This window comes from Eulemur rufifrons, chromosome 7 (genome assembly GCF_041146395.1).
Source record: "Eulemur rufifrons isolate Redbay chromosome 7, OSU_ERuf_1, whole genome shotgun sequence".
Taxonomy (NCBI): domain Eukaryota; kingdom Metazoa; phylum Chordata; class Mammalia; order Primates; family Lemuridae; genus Eulemur; species Eulemur rufifrons.
Window position 1 is genome coordinate 168564818 of NC_090989.1, and position 14794 is coordinate 168579611.

Genomic DNA, 14794 nt, shown 5'->3' on the forward strand with positions numbered 1-14794 from the left:
ACGGCCTTCATCTGATTATTTCCTGGTTCTCGCCTCAATCCAGAGATAGACAAGAGCCAGTTTGTTGGGAATCCAAACACATTGCCAGGTATGAAGGAGGTATAGATACGGATGACTTGAATGAATAAGTAAAGTACATTCAAGATGGGCTTATTGTACTCAGGACATTAAGCATTCCGTGACCCCACTTTGTCAAAGGTTAGTTTTTCAGATAAATCATAGACTTTTTTCAAAGCATTGGCTTATTTTTACATTTTATTTTAGGGTAAGTAAAATGAGTTAGAGTTAGTATAGTGAGTTTGTTCATGCATTCCATGTTTTTCTTCATTCACCCCCACATTGAGAATGCAAACACATACACACACACAATGATAAAAACCTTATCCTCATGGAAATTGTGGTTTTGTGTGGAAGACAGAAATATAAATACATAATTGTGAAATATTAAGACAAATCCTTTAATGGAGACAGATTAGCCACTGTGGAAGGAGAGAAGACAGAGGCAGAAAAAGACTTCCTAGACCTTTATGTTCCTGTAAAATGTGGTTGATAATATCCAACTAACAGGGTTTTTTTTTTTTTTTTTGTGAGGATTCATTAAGACACTGGGTGAGGGCATATGTACTCAAAAAAATTTATCATGTAAAGGATGTGAAGGGCATTTTAGACTAACAGAAAGTTATGTGCACTTTGCTATCTAAGAGACCTGGACCTAAATCTTCATCACTTATTTTCTAGGTTTCTGCTAGCCCCAGTTTTCTTTTCTGAAGAATGGGGCAAATTTCTGCCTTGCAGCATTGTTGGTAGAATAAAATAACATAACTAAAGTGCCACACACAGTACCTGGAAGAGTAAGTGCTCCACAAACATCAGCTTCTTTTCCCTTTTCCTCCCACCCACAGAGGGGGTGACAACTGAGCTGGGTTTTGAAGGATGAATAGGAGTTCAAAAACCAAATCAAAAATCCCCAACAGGGAAAGTGGCTTTCCAGCAAAGTCAGACATGGAGATCTGCCTCCGAAACTGGAAGATGATTGGGGAAGCTGTTACTCCCTGCCCAGCAGAGCTAATAGAACTTCTCTATTTCCTTATCTGTCTTTAATAATGTTAGCTCATTGACCTAGCGGATGTGCTAACTCACCTGTGCCACCTCATTAATAAAATTTATTTGAGCTCTCATTTCAATCAAATGGTAACGTGGCATTTACCACAATATGAAGGACAGAGAGGAAATCACTAGAAATCAATAACACTGAATGAACTAATGAAATTTTGAAAATGTACAAGGAAGAACAAGATATTCCTTCCCCAACCATGTGCCCAGGATCTTAAGTTGAATCAACTGGAACTAATAAGAAGCTTGAAATCTCTCTATTTAGAATAGGTCTACCCGTCCATTCAATAGGCGTGTATTGAGCATCTTCCACTTACAAAATATTGGGTTAAGAGAAGGGGACAAACATGAAGATGGCTAAGATGACACAGACAATAAAATGAGGTCTGTAAATGATAAAAAACTAAAAAGCATGGCAGTGGCAATTTACTTGGTCTTTTGAAGGAAAAGTAGGGTGATGGGTGGCTGAGAAAAGAAGTGAGAGCATTTTGCCTGTAGAGAACAGCATCGCAAAGGGCAGAGGCTTGCAAGCACATGGCTGGAAAGAGAAGCCTGACCTGTTACATAAATCACCAAGCCCGTTAAAACAGAAACCAACAAACATACACACCAAAAAATCACTCAGAAGTACAGCCAGAACCAATATAATCTTTCCTTGGAGTCCTCATTAAAAAGTCATGGTTTTTCTCATCTTGTTTTTTTTCCCTTTCCTGCTTGTGACTTAGACCTTTCCAAGGCACCTGTAGGCATTGTAGCAGCCACTGCCGCTGGCCTTTAGCATCCTACTGCAGGCCAGGGCCAGGTCTCTCTGCCTGAGGGCTTCAGGTGGACAAGAGGGGTAGGCAGGAGATGCAGAGGATTTGATGCTTTCAGGAGCCAATGAGGAAAGAGAATTCGAGGATAAATGCACCAGCTTCCTGCACCTCTGGTTTGATACCTCTGCAGTGTGTTCACGCTGTCTCCCAGAGCACCCCAGTGAGCGCAAGCCCCAGTTGCCTACTGTGGCCACCTGCTCATTAATGCACCCTCTATTAGCTTCCTTAGTTTCCCTGTCTCAGTTTCCTACTCCCTTTCCTGGAGTCATAGTTCTAATAAACTGCTTGCATTGGTAGCCTTGTCTCAGGAGAATGCTCTTGGGGAAGTCCAGATTGAATTCACTGGTGAATTCCAGATTTCTAGACTTCCCCTCCCTCCTGACTTCTGATTCGGGAGGTCTGGGTTTGGAACTGGTAATTCGTACTTTTGTACTTTTTATAAGCTGCCCAGGTGATTAAGATGTGCAGTCAAGTTTGAGAAGCACATAGCTATGTGGCTCTGGTCCCCAGAATCCATACCAAGGAGCATTGCGGTGTCTTAACAGAAAGGGTAGGCTTTTTTTTTCTTTCCTGAGCAGTCTAAAGCTGACTTTCCTTATACGATAACTACTGTCAGAACAAATGGTGTTGCAGCCCCTTACAGGGAGTTTCTGCCTCCACACTTTCATCGAGATGAGAGGAAAAGTGTTGCTCTCCGAGTTGAGATAAGTGACATTCTGGAAATATCAGAATGCCCTGTTCTTCAGACTGACTCTCTTAATTTGTATCATTTAAAGACTTGGGGATGGCTTGAGAAGGAACTAACATTTTAAGGAAGACATGGGTGAAACATTCTATTTTAAAAATAGATGCACAGCTGAAGAAGAAAACTGGTTTTTCTCTCAGTGCACACTGCATTTTGAACTGCTCTAAACAGGCCTGCAAGAAGAAAAAGATAAAAAAGAAAAGAAAGAAAGAAAGAAAGAGAGAGAGAAAAATAAGCAGGCATACAGTAATAATCAACCACTGGAAGAAAAATAGCTTTGTCTTATGTTTATGGAGGGAGACTGATCACAGAAACCAACAGTAACTCTACTTAGTATTGCACATTTCAATTCTCAAAGTACTTTCACGTGAGCTGTCTCATGTTGGCTTCACCACTGCCCTATGAGATAACCAGGACTAAAACATCTCTCCTTACTGTAGCCCTGAATCCAAGGGTTTGGCAAAATGTAAATTAGGAAATACAGGAAGCCTCCCTCAGACAGGAGGGATTTTTTTTTTGGTTAATAAAACTGTAGAAAATTGTATTGGCCAAATGGATAATGGATTGGCCACAGCATAAGAATCCAGAAACACATCCAGTGTAAGAAATACTCAGTAAAACAGGGGTTTTTACTAATATTTCATATGCCCTCAAATTAAAAGAATGCCCCAGTCCCCTTTGATCAAGTCCATTCCCTTGCTGCATGGCGTCATAACCACACACATTCCTAAGAATGGGGCTGGGAGTAGAGCGGGGAGAATTCTTTCAGTTGAATTATAGTCAAGTAGACCATGATTGGACTCTTTGGAGCTCCACAAAAACCCTTAGATGTTATAAATTCTTCATGGGGAGAAATAGACTTTGGCCCTCTTTCCTACCTACACCTATTTTCTTAAGAGTTGTAATTTGGTATGGGTTCTGGAGGCATGATTGTTTAACTAAGTGATTTTAACTCAATTTGTTGAGAAGGAAAGGAAAACCAGAAAGCCATTTTGCAAGCATTTGATTCTCAAATCTATCTTGCCTGAGGCATTAGTAGAAAGAGACTACATTTCACTTGTGTAGTTATAATTACCACCACGCTTATCTGCATAGTACTTATATAACTCATAGTTATTATTCCCATTTTAGAGGTGAAGAAACTGATATTTAGAAAGGCTAAGAGTCTCATCAGTACAGACAGTTGGCTCTGACACCTTCCCCTCATGGAGAAAGGATCAGTGAAAAAGTCACGTAGTTCTTGATCTAATTTACTATTCATTTCTCAGTGTACTGGGCAAGATTATTGAAAATGGTCTCCATGTTTTTCTTCTCTCACTCCTATTGCAGTACTAACAGGATTCCTGTAAAAACTGGACCTCAGGGATTCTCTCCGAAATAAAGTCTTAATCCTTAATCATAGCAACAACTATTCATCTTCTAGTTCCACACCAGGCTTTAAGAAATATGTGTCAGGAGCAGACAACCTCCTAAGCCATCAATTTGCTGATAGAACTCTCCCTGTTGTAAAAAATGATAGGAAAACAAAGAGATGTGTCTTCACTATTTTTGATTAGAATTGTGAAAGTGGTCCTAAGAGAAGTCATTCATTTTCCCTTCTCTAATAATAAGCAAAAACATATTTAGTACATACTATGTACAAAGTAATATTGTGTGCTATGCAAATTGCAGGAAGAATGAATCTACTGTTCAGAGGTTTATGGTGGGACCACTTTTAATCCCCTACAATAGAACAATAGATGTGACCACCAGAAATTATGCAACTGAAATACATTGCTTTGATTTCCGGTAAGTATAAGCTCCAAAAAACAGTCAGAGAGAAAATGTCCCTCTGCCCATCTTGTACAAGCTAAACTTGCAAACAATGCTGGGTCATGTGGAGATTTACAAGCTGAGTTTTAGAATCAGACAACCCAGGTTCGAGCCTTTGTTCTAATATTTACTAGCTGTTCAGACTGAACTGCACTAAACCTTAGCTTCTTCATTTGTAAAATGATGATAACAATAGATTCAAGTTCATAGGATTGAATGATAATCAAATGAGATTACATATGAACGGTGCTTAGGCTAACACTCAGAAATAAACATTAGCATCATTACTGGTATCAGAAAGGTCTGTGATAGGAAATCACAGTTGCCAAATTCCTCCATTAGATCAGTGGTTCTGCATGGTTTTTCATTTAAGATGTAAAACTTTTTCTTCAAATGCAGTTATGTTCAGAAACCTGAGACATAGAGTAGAAAACAGCAGAGTAGGCGGGTTGAGGGGAGAAGGGTGAGCAGCTCTGGTTTCCTTGGCTTCCCCTGGCATCATTCTCCTATCTCCATGGGGTGCCATGGAGCATCTCCATGGGATCCCTGGCATTCAGCTTAAAAGCTAAGATATTTAAGATTATGCTTATAATTATATAAGAAGCTGAGATGATCTGGTCATTTGAACGTACCATCTCTCTTCTAGCACATATGAGAATTTCACCAAAATATTTGATGTTCATATTTTATATTTTGAAAACTGTGAGGCTAGGCTAATATGTTCACATGCTTACCTTTGTAATTAAGAAATATGTCATAGTAATTCAGCATTATTTATTCAATCATGCAACATATATGTATTGAGCACCATTTATATGCCAGGCCTGTAGGTTCCTGGCTTGTGCAGAGAACTCAGAAAGATTCTAAGTTTCTCTCAACAGGGACTATGTTTACCTTTTTCACCACTGTATCCACAAAATTTAGCATGTGCCTGGCATATAGCACACACTCCATAAATAATTGCAGAACTGAAACTTTTAGGCTTATTTTAGAAGATTAACAAAGTTCTCATGGATTAAAGAATGGTTCTTCCCTATTGAGGACACGAGCTCCCAAGAAGGCTTTAGCTGTGATGTGTAAAAACCTGAGTCCCCTTGTCTCCTGGATAAAAGTCTTTGGGGATATTGAGGGAGATTCTAAAGGGATTCAGCCCCTCCATTGGTTTAAAATATTTAATTAGAACAGGAATGAAAGCAGAAGGGTAATCAGCACTTAATAAATCTGGCATTATTGCCTGAGGCCCAGAGCCCATGGATGGACATCCGGGAATCCATGGTCTGCTCTCTACCAAGTGTCAGAAGGAAGCAGTTCTCCATGGACCTGATCTACAGGCTGAGTGGATTGACCAGTGTGCTGTGAATACTCAGAAATGCCAATACTGAAAACCATTTTCAATAAACATTTCTTTGCTTTAAGCCATATGCCTGGCCTCAATGTCACTTTTATATTCCCTGATATTTAAGTGGGGAAAAACTGTTAAATCTTTCTGAACAGCATGGGCTTTCCTTTCCTAAAACATGACAAGCTCCTCCCTCTAGAGGCAATATAAAATAGCATGTGTATCGTCTCTACAAAGCAAACAGAAGCTGGCAAAGAGAATCACTCTCATTGTTATTGTTACATATTAAACGCTTGCTTGGTACACTGTACTGAGTGCCTTGCATGCATTAGCTTATAAGCACCCAATTTTATTGCTGAGGACATGTGACAAGGCTACATAAGCAGTAAGAGACAGAGCTGGAGCTTGAATCCACCTGCTTGTGCTAGTCAGGTTCCAGGTAGGAAATAGCGGGTGCACCCTAACTGAGAGATTGAGGGGAGTTTTCAAAAGAGGGGAATTTGACAGGGTTTCAGTAAAGCAGAAAGGAATGGTGCAGGCACAGAACCTTGGAAATAGTAACTGAGAGAGGCTGTCACCACCCTGGGCCTGAAGGGTCAAGGAGAAAGGAGAGAGAGAGGAGAAGGGAGGAGTAATGGGGGAAAGAAAGAAGGAAGGAAAAAAGAAAAAAAGAAAGAAAGAAGGATGGAAGAAAGGAAAGAAAGAAAGAGAAAGAGAAAGAAAGGAAGGAAGGAAGGGAGGGAGGAGGAAAGAAAGGAAAAGAGAAAGAGAAAGAAAGGAAGGAAGGAAAAGAGAAAGAAGGAAGCTGTATGGAGAAGGCTGCTCCACAGCACCACCTATGCTAGAGGAACATAGCCAATTTAAGGACCCATCAGGAGGGACCAAGGGAATAAATGCCCCACCTTAATCCCTCTTACCCTCTAATTTCCTGGCAGTACCTCCCACTGGGATGCCTCAAAGAAAGGGGGCTCGTGAATGTGGCCCCTTAGGTCAGCCTGCTGGGACACGGTTTGGGTAGTAACGTGGCTCTGGAGGGACAAACAGAAGCACAATGTCTGCCTAAAGGGGACTATGCTTAACCGTACATATTCTACCCCCCCCCCCCCAAATGACGCTATTTCCTCCTCATTCAGGAAATGATCATTGATTGGCCACTCTGTGCTAGACACTTTGCATTGGGCTGAGGATACAAAGATGAATAAGGTATTATCGTGCCCTTGAAGAGCTTAAACTCATGGTCTTCACAGAGTGTTTCTTGAACATTGTTGACCTGCTGTTTTTACTACCATTTGGTCTCCTTTTACCTCCCAAGCATGGCTACATTTCCACCCAAATATCCTAATTTTTCTCAGTCTTGTTCCACAGTATTCCTTAACTTCTTTTGTTTCCACAAGCTTCTCCTCTATGTTCAGCTTCAGTGTGGAATTAGCCAGCCTTGAACTCTATAGAGGAAAGCTAATGATCTAGTGATCTAATAAATGTTCAAGTGATATTGATATTACTGTATCTCATTAGTATTTGAAAAGGAAAAGCGACAGTGTTGGAGAAAAACACTCTTTCTCCTACAAGGGAAATAAAAGGCAGGAGGCCTAGAAAGTTCTGCCCTGACTCTATAGACCTACTCATATCAGAATAAATTACATTGTACCCATGCTAGGAGCTGCGCTCAGTCAGAGTGAGATTAAAGACTTCAACGTTGTTCCATAAATGGATTGAGTGTAAGTGCTCTCATTGCTATAGCTTTAAAGAGTTGAAATTGTTCCTGAAGCAGAATACAAGCACCTTAGCTTACTCCCTTGGTCATTTATTAGTATGGCCAAAGTAGTCTTATTTTGGATTACCTCCCTTCCCCCACCACAACTGGAGAGGTCCTTTTGGCTCTGGAATTTGCCTTTTAGTGTTTGTTAGATGCTTGAAATGCTGGGCATCCCACTGTCTAAAACCTTGAAGCAGACAGGCCTGAAAGGACCCCTTTAGGGAGGGCCAGATGTTTAGAAATAGAAGCTACAAGGGAAAGGAAGGTTGCATTTACCAGGAGGTGTGTCCACCAAAGAGGAGACAAGCTTTTCCATTTAGAGGGGAAAAAAAGTCCTTTGAAGTTGTCAGAAGGCCATGCTGAATTGAAAGATCAGAGTTGAAGATCTGACCATATTGGAAATTAGCATTGCTAATGAGGTTTTCAGAGAATCACAGATTATTTTAATCTACTTAACCTTCTCTATAAATACTTGACTTAGAAAACACTGTACTTCTATTTTTAATAGTCTAATAATGGATAAATGTTATTTTTAAGGCAGTAGCAACGATGTTAATATCGTTTTTTTTTTCAAACAAGAACCATCAATTAATAACATATTGCTTCATTTTTGTCAGTTCCAATTCCATGTCAGGGAGTGGTAGCCAACTGTCTAAACTGCCTGATATATTGGAAGGTAAGGACAGTCTAAGCGGCTAGCTGACAAGGCTATTTGTTCTCTAATGACAAATGTATGGGCAAGTATCCAAATATCAGCTGCTCTATATGGGCCTAGGTGAGCTGAACCCTGGAAACCCAATCTTTTAAAAGACAAATGATCAGTCTGGTTTACAAAAGGAGCTCACCACCCTCTTTGGCATGGCTGCAACCGTTCCAGAATGTTTCCTGAATGAGGAGGTCAAAACAACCTGTATCTGCTGATACGAATGAATCAGTTGTCCTTGTTCATCATTTCAAATAGTCCTGCATTTCAAGGCTAAGCTCCTTTGATAAACTTAGGTTTCCTTACCACCATCTCAAGCCTTTCTTGTTCTCATGGTGATTCACTGTTTCCAACACTTATTTATTGATCCACCACTTATCTATTGAGCACCTACTACGTAACAGGTACTCTCCTAAACACTGAGGATATGATGTTGAGCAAAACAAATAAGCTTCCTGTTTTTGTGAGGGTTATCTCTTAGCAAAAGGAAATAGTCAATAATTAAATGAATAGCTCCTCGGCCTTTTGGCTAAGATCAAGTGCAGTAATTAAATGAACAAATAAGAAAGAACATACCAGGCAATAAGAAGCCCAAAAAGAAAGAAAACAAAATAAAAAACAATGACACACATGAAAACAACAACAAAAGACACAGGATAACACGGAAAGCAATGACTGGAGAAAGAGAAAGGTGTTTTTAGATGAGGCAGTCTGGGAAGAAGGACCCCCTAAGGAGAAGAAAGTAGAGCTAGGAATTGAATGACAAAGGAAGACACAGGAGAAATAGATCCAAGGAAACTATCCAGATTAGTTCCAGATCTTTCCAGATTGTTCCAGATCATTCCAGACAGAAGGAATAGCAAGTGCAGAGGCATAAAAGGCCAATGTGGCTGAGGAGTAGGGAAGGAGAGGGTTTGAATTAGATAAAAGCAAAAAGAGAGATGGGAGCCAGATCACATAAGGCTTTAAAGGCATAGGGAAGAGTTTGGATTTTACTTTAAGCCTACTGGACAACTGTTGAGGTATTTTTCTCAGATAAGTTATATGATCTAATTTATACTTTAATTAGATAAATTATGGGTAGTATATAGAGGGTGATTTATAGGAGTAAAAGCAGTGGGACCTACAGAGAGTCCATTGCAGTGGCCCACACCAGAGGTGACAGTGGCAAGGTATTAGCAGAGGAGACACAGAGAATGTTAATCCTTTATCTGGAACAAAATAGGAGGCAGGAAAAGCTACCCAACTGGCAGATTAGAATCTACCTATTAGCCTTAGAAACTTATCTGGCTGAAGTTGACCCAGAAAGCTCTTTAGAGATAATGCAGTGCAAATCCTTCAATTTAAACATGAGAAAAACTGAGACATGGACAAATTCAAAAACACACTGAAGGTCATAGAGCAAACCACTGGCAAACCCAAGACTGAGCCTCACACCTCCTATCTTCCCAGGTGTTATATAATGTGCTCAAGTTCATACAGAATCCAGCAAGACCTGGGCATAGATCTTGTTGGCTTGATAAATCTTCTGTCTGCACCAGGGATTCCCAATCTCTGTGGTGTGGATCTGCACACTGGGGACAGTTGAGGAGAAATTACCAGGTCCACAAATCCAAAGGTGGATTTGTCATAACATGTGCACAGAGTAAATAAAAGTGTAAGCACCCTCAAGTGTCATCTAGAGCAGAGTGGTTAACAGCTTCAACATGGCATCCAGTTAGGTTCAAATCTTAGCTTTGCCAATTATTGACTGTGTACCTTTCGATAAGTCACTTCACTCTTTGGGTCTCAGTTTCTTCATCTGTAAACTGGAATAAAAATAATACTTCTTTGTAGCTTTGTGAGACCCATGTAAGGTGCTATACCAAAAAAAAAAAAAAAAAAAAGAAAGAAAAAACCATAGGAAAAGACCTCGCACAGAGTAAATACTCAAGAAATGTTCACTAAGAATATGTGGAAGACAAAACTTTTTTCTTTTACTTGATGTGGGGCTCTTAATATCCAAAATTGCTCACTGGCTACCCTGAAGAAACCATTAAGTGTGGTTCTCCCATACAGGTGCGTTGCTGGAAGCAGCAGCCTCCTCAGCTCCACACTAACCCTGCCCCTTGTCGGCCACCTGCAGGAACTGTGGCCCTCAGCACAGGGACATTATTCCTCCAGACAATCCTCCCTGCATTGATTCTGCAAATGCTTACCGAGTGCTCACTTAAATGCCTGGTGGTTCTCAGCTTTTTTTCTGCTTCAGATGTGTTCACTGGCTTAATTTACTCCCCTGAGTAACTTCTGTCATTGAAGTGCGGTGATTTTTCAATAAGCAGGTGAGGGGTGGTCATGGAGGACTCAGGGAGAAAAAGGTTCCCATCCGAATTGCAAAGAAGCATACACGGTTTGAAGAGTTGCTACGTACCCTGAAGGAGTACAAGCAGATCAAAGGAACAGGAGGAGAAAGAGCGCTAGAGGTCTCTGAACCCAGTTGGCGTGTGTTTTGTGTAGGTTTGAAAGCACTGCCTTAGCAGTCATTCATTTCTTCCCCATACTTCCCACCAACAGCTCTAGGAGGTGTCAGTGTACCTATTTTACAGAGGGCAAACTAAGGCTCAGAGACCTTCAGGTGCTTCCTGAATCACATGGCCAGTAAGTGGAGGGTCGGGACTAGAATCCAGGGTGCATGATCCCTTATCATGGCTTTTTGGTTGGTTTATTTGGTTTCCAACCTCTCCCCCTCCCTCCCCACGGAGTTGCTACTGTGTGTACAGGGAAAGGAAGAAAGAGAGTAAGAGAGAGAGATGATTGTGATGGTGATGGTGTGGTGGTGACAGTGTGTGTGTGCCTGAGAGAGAGAGAGAGAGACAGAAATACCGACAGAAAGACTTGGGACAGATTCTGAATTAATAACCACCCATAAAAAACATGGCCAGCCTATGTGAGTTTCAGCTGGGCCATTGCCAACTGCACAAAGGCTAAAGCAGAGACATCTGGGCCAACCTAACAACTCTCATGCACCGAGTGGGGTCCTAAAGCGAGGGACGTGCAGGCAGAGGCAGACAGGTTTCCCTTCGCTGTGCTGTGGTCTAGGCCTCCAGGAGAAACCGTCTGGGTACACCAGTGTGACAGAGCATGGGACTTGTGAATTTTGGAGCCAATGCCCCCAAACCACGTTGCCTCCAGGTGCCGTCATTTTGGCCCTTTGAAGCAGTCAAGCTCGACTCCTTCTTACAGAGGCTTATTTGCAGAAAAAGCAGATTCAGATCACATTTAAACCTCTGAAACCTTCTTAATTTTGAGATTTTGTAGGAGACAGCTTTAAGCAACACTGCTATGATGAGAGAGCAACTGAGTGTAATTTGTCCCTTCCACAGTTGCCAGAGCCTGAAAAGCCCGTCGTCCAGTCCCATCACCTTAATGATTATTTATGGGCAGTCTACGAATTTCCCAAATGGGGATTATGCATAACATCTATGCATTTACATAAAAACGAGGGCAATGTTTTTTAACAAACACGTCAACATTTACTTAATCTATGCAAATCTATTCATAAGGATTTTATAAAACCCCTGCTTCCTCCCCCCCCTCAACACACAAAATCTTGGCTCCTTTTTATCTCCCAGTTTGCTTTTAAGCACCGTGCTTGAGGGAGGAGGGGGCTCGCAGAGAAAGGGGAGAGGGTGCCTCTCTTGGTGATGCAGCCTGCTTGTGCAAGGCGGTCCTGCACTTTCACTTGTGAGCAAAGAGCCAAGTGTGGGAGCTCACCATGGTGGTAACCACCTCCCCACAACGCAGGCAGCATTCACCAGAGGGAAGTATCAGGTTCCTGTACTCGGCTGTGGGTTGTCACCATCTAATAATATGACCGTTTTGCCATCTCTCTGCAAATAAGGCAGAAGCAGCTACCTGATTGGTATAACATCTCACTTTCCCTCTGCATTGATTTTCTTGTTCTCCTCCTTTGCTTCATAAAAAGAGGGACAAGTGGCTGGTGCTGTGGACAGAGAAGCTTTATTTTTAGTATGAGACAACCTCTATTTTCTTTCAGGAGAGGGAAGTTGGATTATCAATTCTTTTGTAAATGTGTATGGTGATATTTGCTCCGGTAAGTTTATATCTATCTTGATTTACAGCTGGCTCTGTGTGTTTTGTGTGTGTGTGTGTGTGTGTGTGTGTGTGTCTGCATAGGTACATTTGGGCTGTACATTTTTCTTTCCAAATATCATTTTTGAAATCTTTAGTGACAATATCTCTATTTTTTTTTTGTACTTTGCTTTCTTGTAGTCATATGTTTAAACCAAAGAGGCTGTGTTGCTGGTAGTGTAATGTTACCTTAGCTGCTGAAGTATATGCTGGGTTTCTTTTAACATAGTAAGGAAACTAAACAAACTTGTATTTGGCTTTATAAAAATGTAATGTCATTCCACCCCACCCCCCTTTGGAGTGTTTAATATCCTAAGTGCATTCATTGTGCTGCAACCTGCTTACCATTTTAATTAAAGTTTCTTCGTCAGTGTCAGAATGAGAATTTCTTAAACTCTTTAAATAGCTACCAAATATCGTATGCCAAGACAAAAGATGTATGCTAATTTCATAAGATCTTATACCAATATAGAATGAATGAGATGAGTTTCCCCAATGATCGGGTGTACACACCTTTAAAATAATTGAATTTACAAAAAGTATTCAGATCATGAAAGTAAAGCCCTAGCAGTTCATGAAAAGCTGTAATCACAAGTGACTGTTGCTTCTCTTCCGTCTTTCTTTGCACTGTGTATTTGTGCCACCATCTGTCAAATGCCCAGCCCTGGCTCTCATATTTCTATATCTGAAGCTAATCAGGAGAAAAGTTGCTGTTATTAAATTCAAACTAGTACAAAATGACTATCTGGTCAACACTGGAATGATTCTTAAATGCATTACCTGGTTAACTGTGAGGTTTTTTTCCCCAGAGAGTAAAACATGGACTAAATTCTCTGTTGTTAATTCAGAAGTCTGGGGAAAAGTCTATTAATATAATTATTCTAGACAGAGATGATAAGGTGATTAAGTAATTGCTTTAATGGAAACAAACTGATGCTTTAATCTTCTCTTTTTATTACACAATCAACAAATCTGCATAGTCTTTTTCACGATGAAATAAGCAAAAGAATATATTGATAATGAAAGTTAAAGGCACAGTTGAATGTGAAGTAAGAGGAGGTCTGACTATATATTTTTCAGAGATTTTGAAAGTAAAGTTGTGAATATCATGCATGCCTAGAGCTCATAGGCATAGTTTTTTGTTTTTTTTTTTTTTTTTCAGAAGAGCAATTTTTCAGATTGTGAAGTAGTCTTACAGAAGCTCATAGAAATAGTGATGTGTTGTCTGGGAACGTACTAACCCTCCTATCTGCTCCCTTCTGGACATGCCACAGCTAACACACCCCTTGCATGCCACAGTGAAGCTTCTCGTTCTGGCAAATAAACTGAATTTTAATTCATCTAACTCAGTCTCAAAAATAGACAAATCTCTCAAGCCTACATGAAGTTATTATGTTGCCTTGTTACTGGTCTCAATAAACGTGTTTCTAATAATGCCTTTAGATGCCATAAATCCTAGCTGGAACCAAGTGTTCCTTAGCAAATAGTTTGTTGAAAAAACAAATAAAAGTTTTATCCTTAGGCCGTTGCCAGTTACTGGAAAGTGAGCTCATCAGCATTGAACATCCCTTCTCTCCTCCCCAAACACACGCCTCCAATCCCCCAATGTTCCTTTGTATTTTCTATTATCGTTCCCCTTTCATGGCCATTTTGTAACAGGTTGTATATAAAGTCTTAGCTGTAGACAGAGTATATCATCATCTGAAGCTATTCAGTAATATAAATTAATGAAGTTTCAGGGGACAGCTTGCATGCTGCTTGTGAAAGTTGCTGACTTTTCCTCCAGATTGCTAGCTTACAGGAGTGTTAGGGCTCCAGCAGGTTTAGACCCACTTCCTGGAAGGACAACAGGGCATCTGAATCTTAAACAGGTCAGGACCTGTCGTTTGAATTAGAGCTAATGCACACAATCTTTAAAAGTATCACTTCTGAAAATTCCATGATGCCATAGCCAGAAAATCTGTTGTATTCTCTTCTGAGGGAGGAAATTCTGTGCCCTCTCGGGGAAAATAATAAAGGCATTTTTTAAAAAAATTTCACAATGAGATCATCTATTCTTTGTAGCATAATGAAGAATGCAACAGTCATTCTGTTTAGTAAGTACCTGCTCTATGCCTGGCACATGGCTTATCTCCTTTCATCTTCACAACCCCTCTATGAGGGAGATGACATTACCTCCCCATTTTATGGGTGAGAGCATGGAGATGAAGGACAAGGCTGGCAGGCTCAACCCAGAGTCATATTCTTCATCTCTCCCCTCTGTCAGGGTTTGTCTTCATCAGTACAGTCTAAAACAAACTCCTAGACACACAGGGGCTCACAGTAATACATCCTATTTTCATTAGTATTTTCCCGCTTCTGACACTATATAATCTCCTTC

General features: G+C 40.6%; 1 protein-coding gene across 2 annotated transcripts in view; it reads left to right on the plus strand.

Moving 5' to 3' along the window:
- SYNPR (synaptoporin) overlaps positions 1-14794 on the plus strand; it is a 298001-nt gene that overhangs the window by 130083 nt on the left and 153124 nt on the right. Inside the window, exon 1 of one of the 2 annotated variants that reach the window (XM_069473774.1) lies at positions 12219-12376. The exons of the other annotated variant lie outside the window; for it this stretch is intronic. Within the exon in view, the coding sequence (XP_069329875.1) occupies positions 12353-12376 (24 nt within the window). The 5' untranslated portion in view covers positions 12219-12352. Of the gene's footprint in view, positions 1-12218; positions 12377-14794 lie in introns of those variants that run through there. 2 annotated transcript variants of the gene reach the window in all.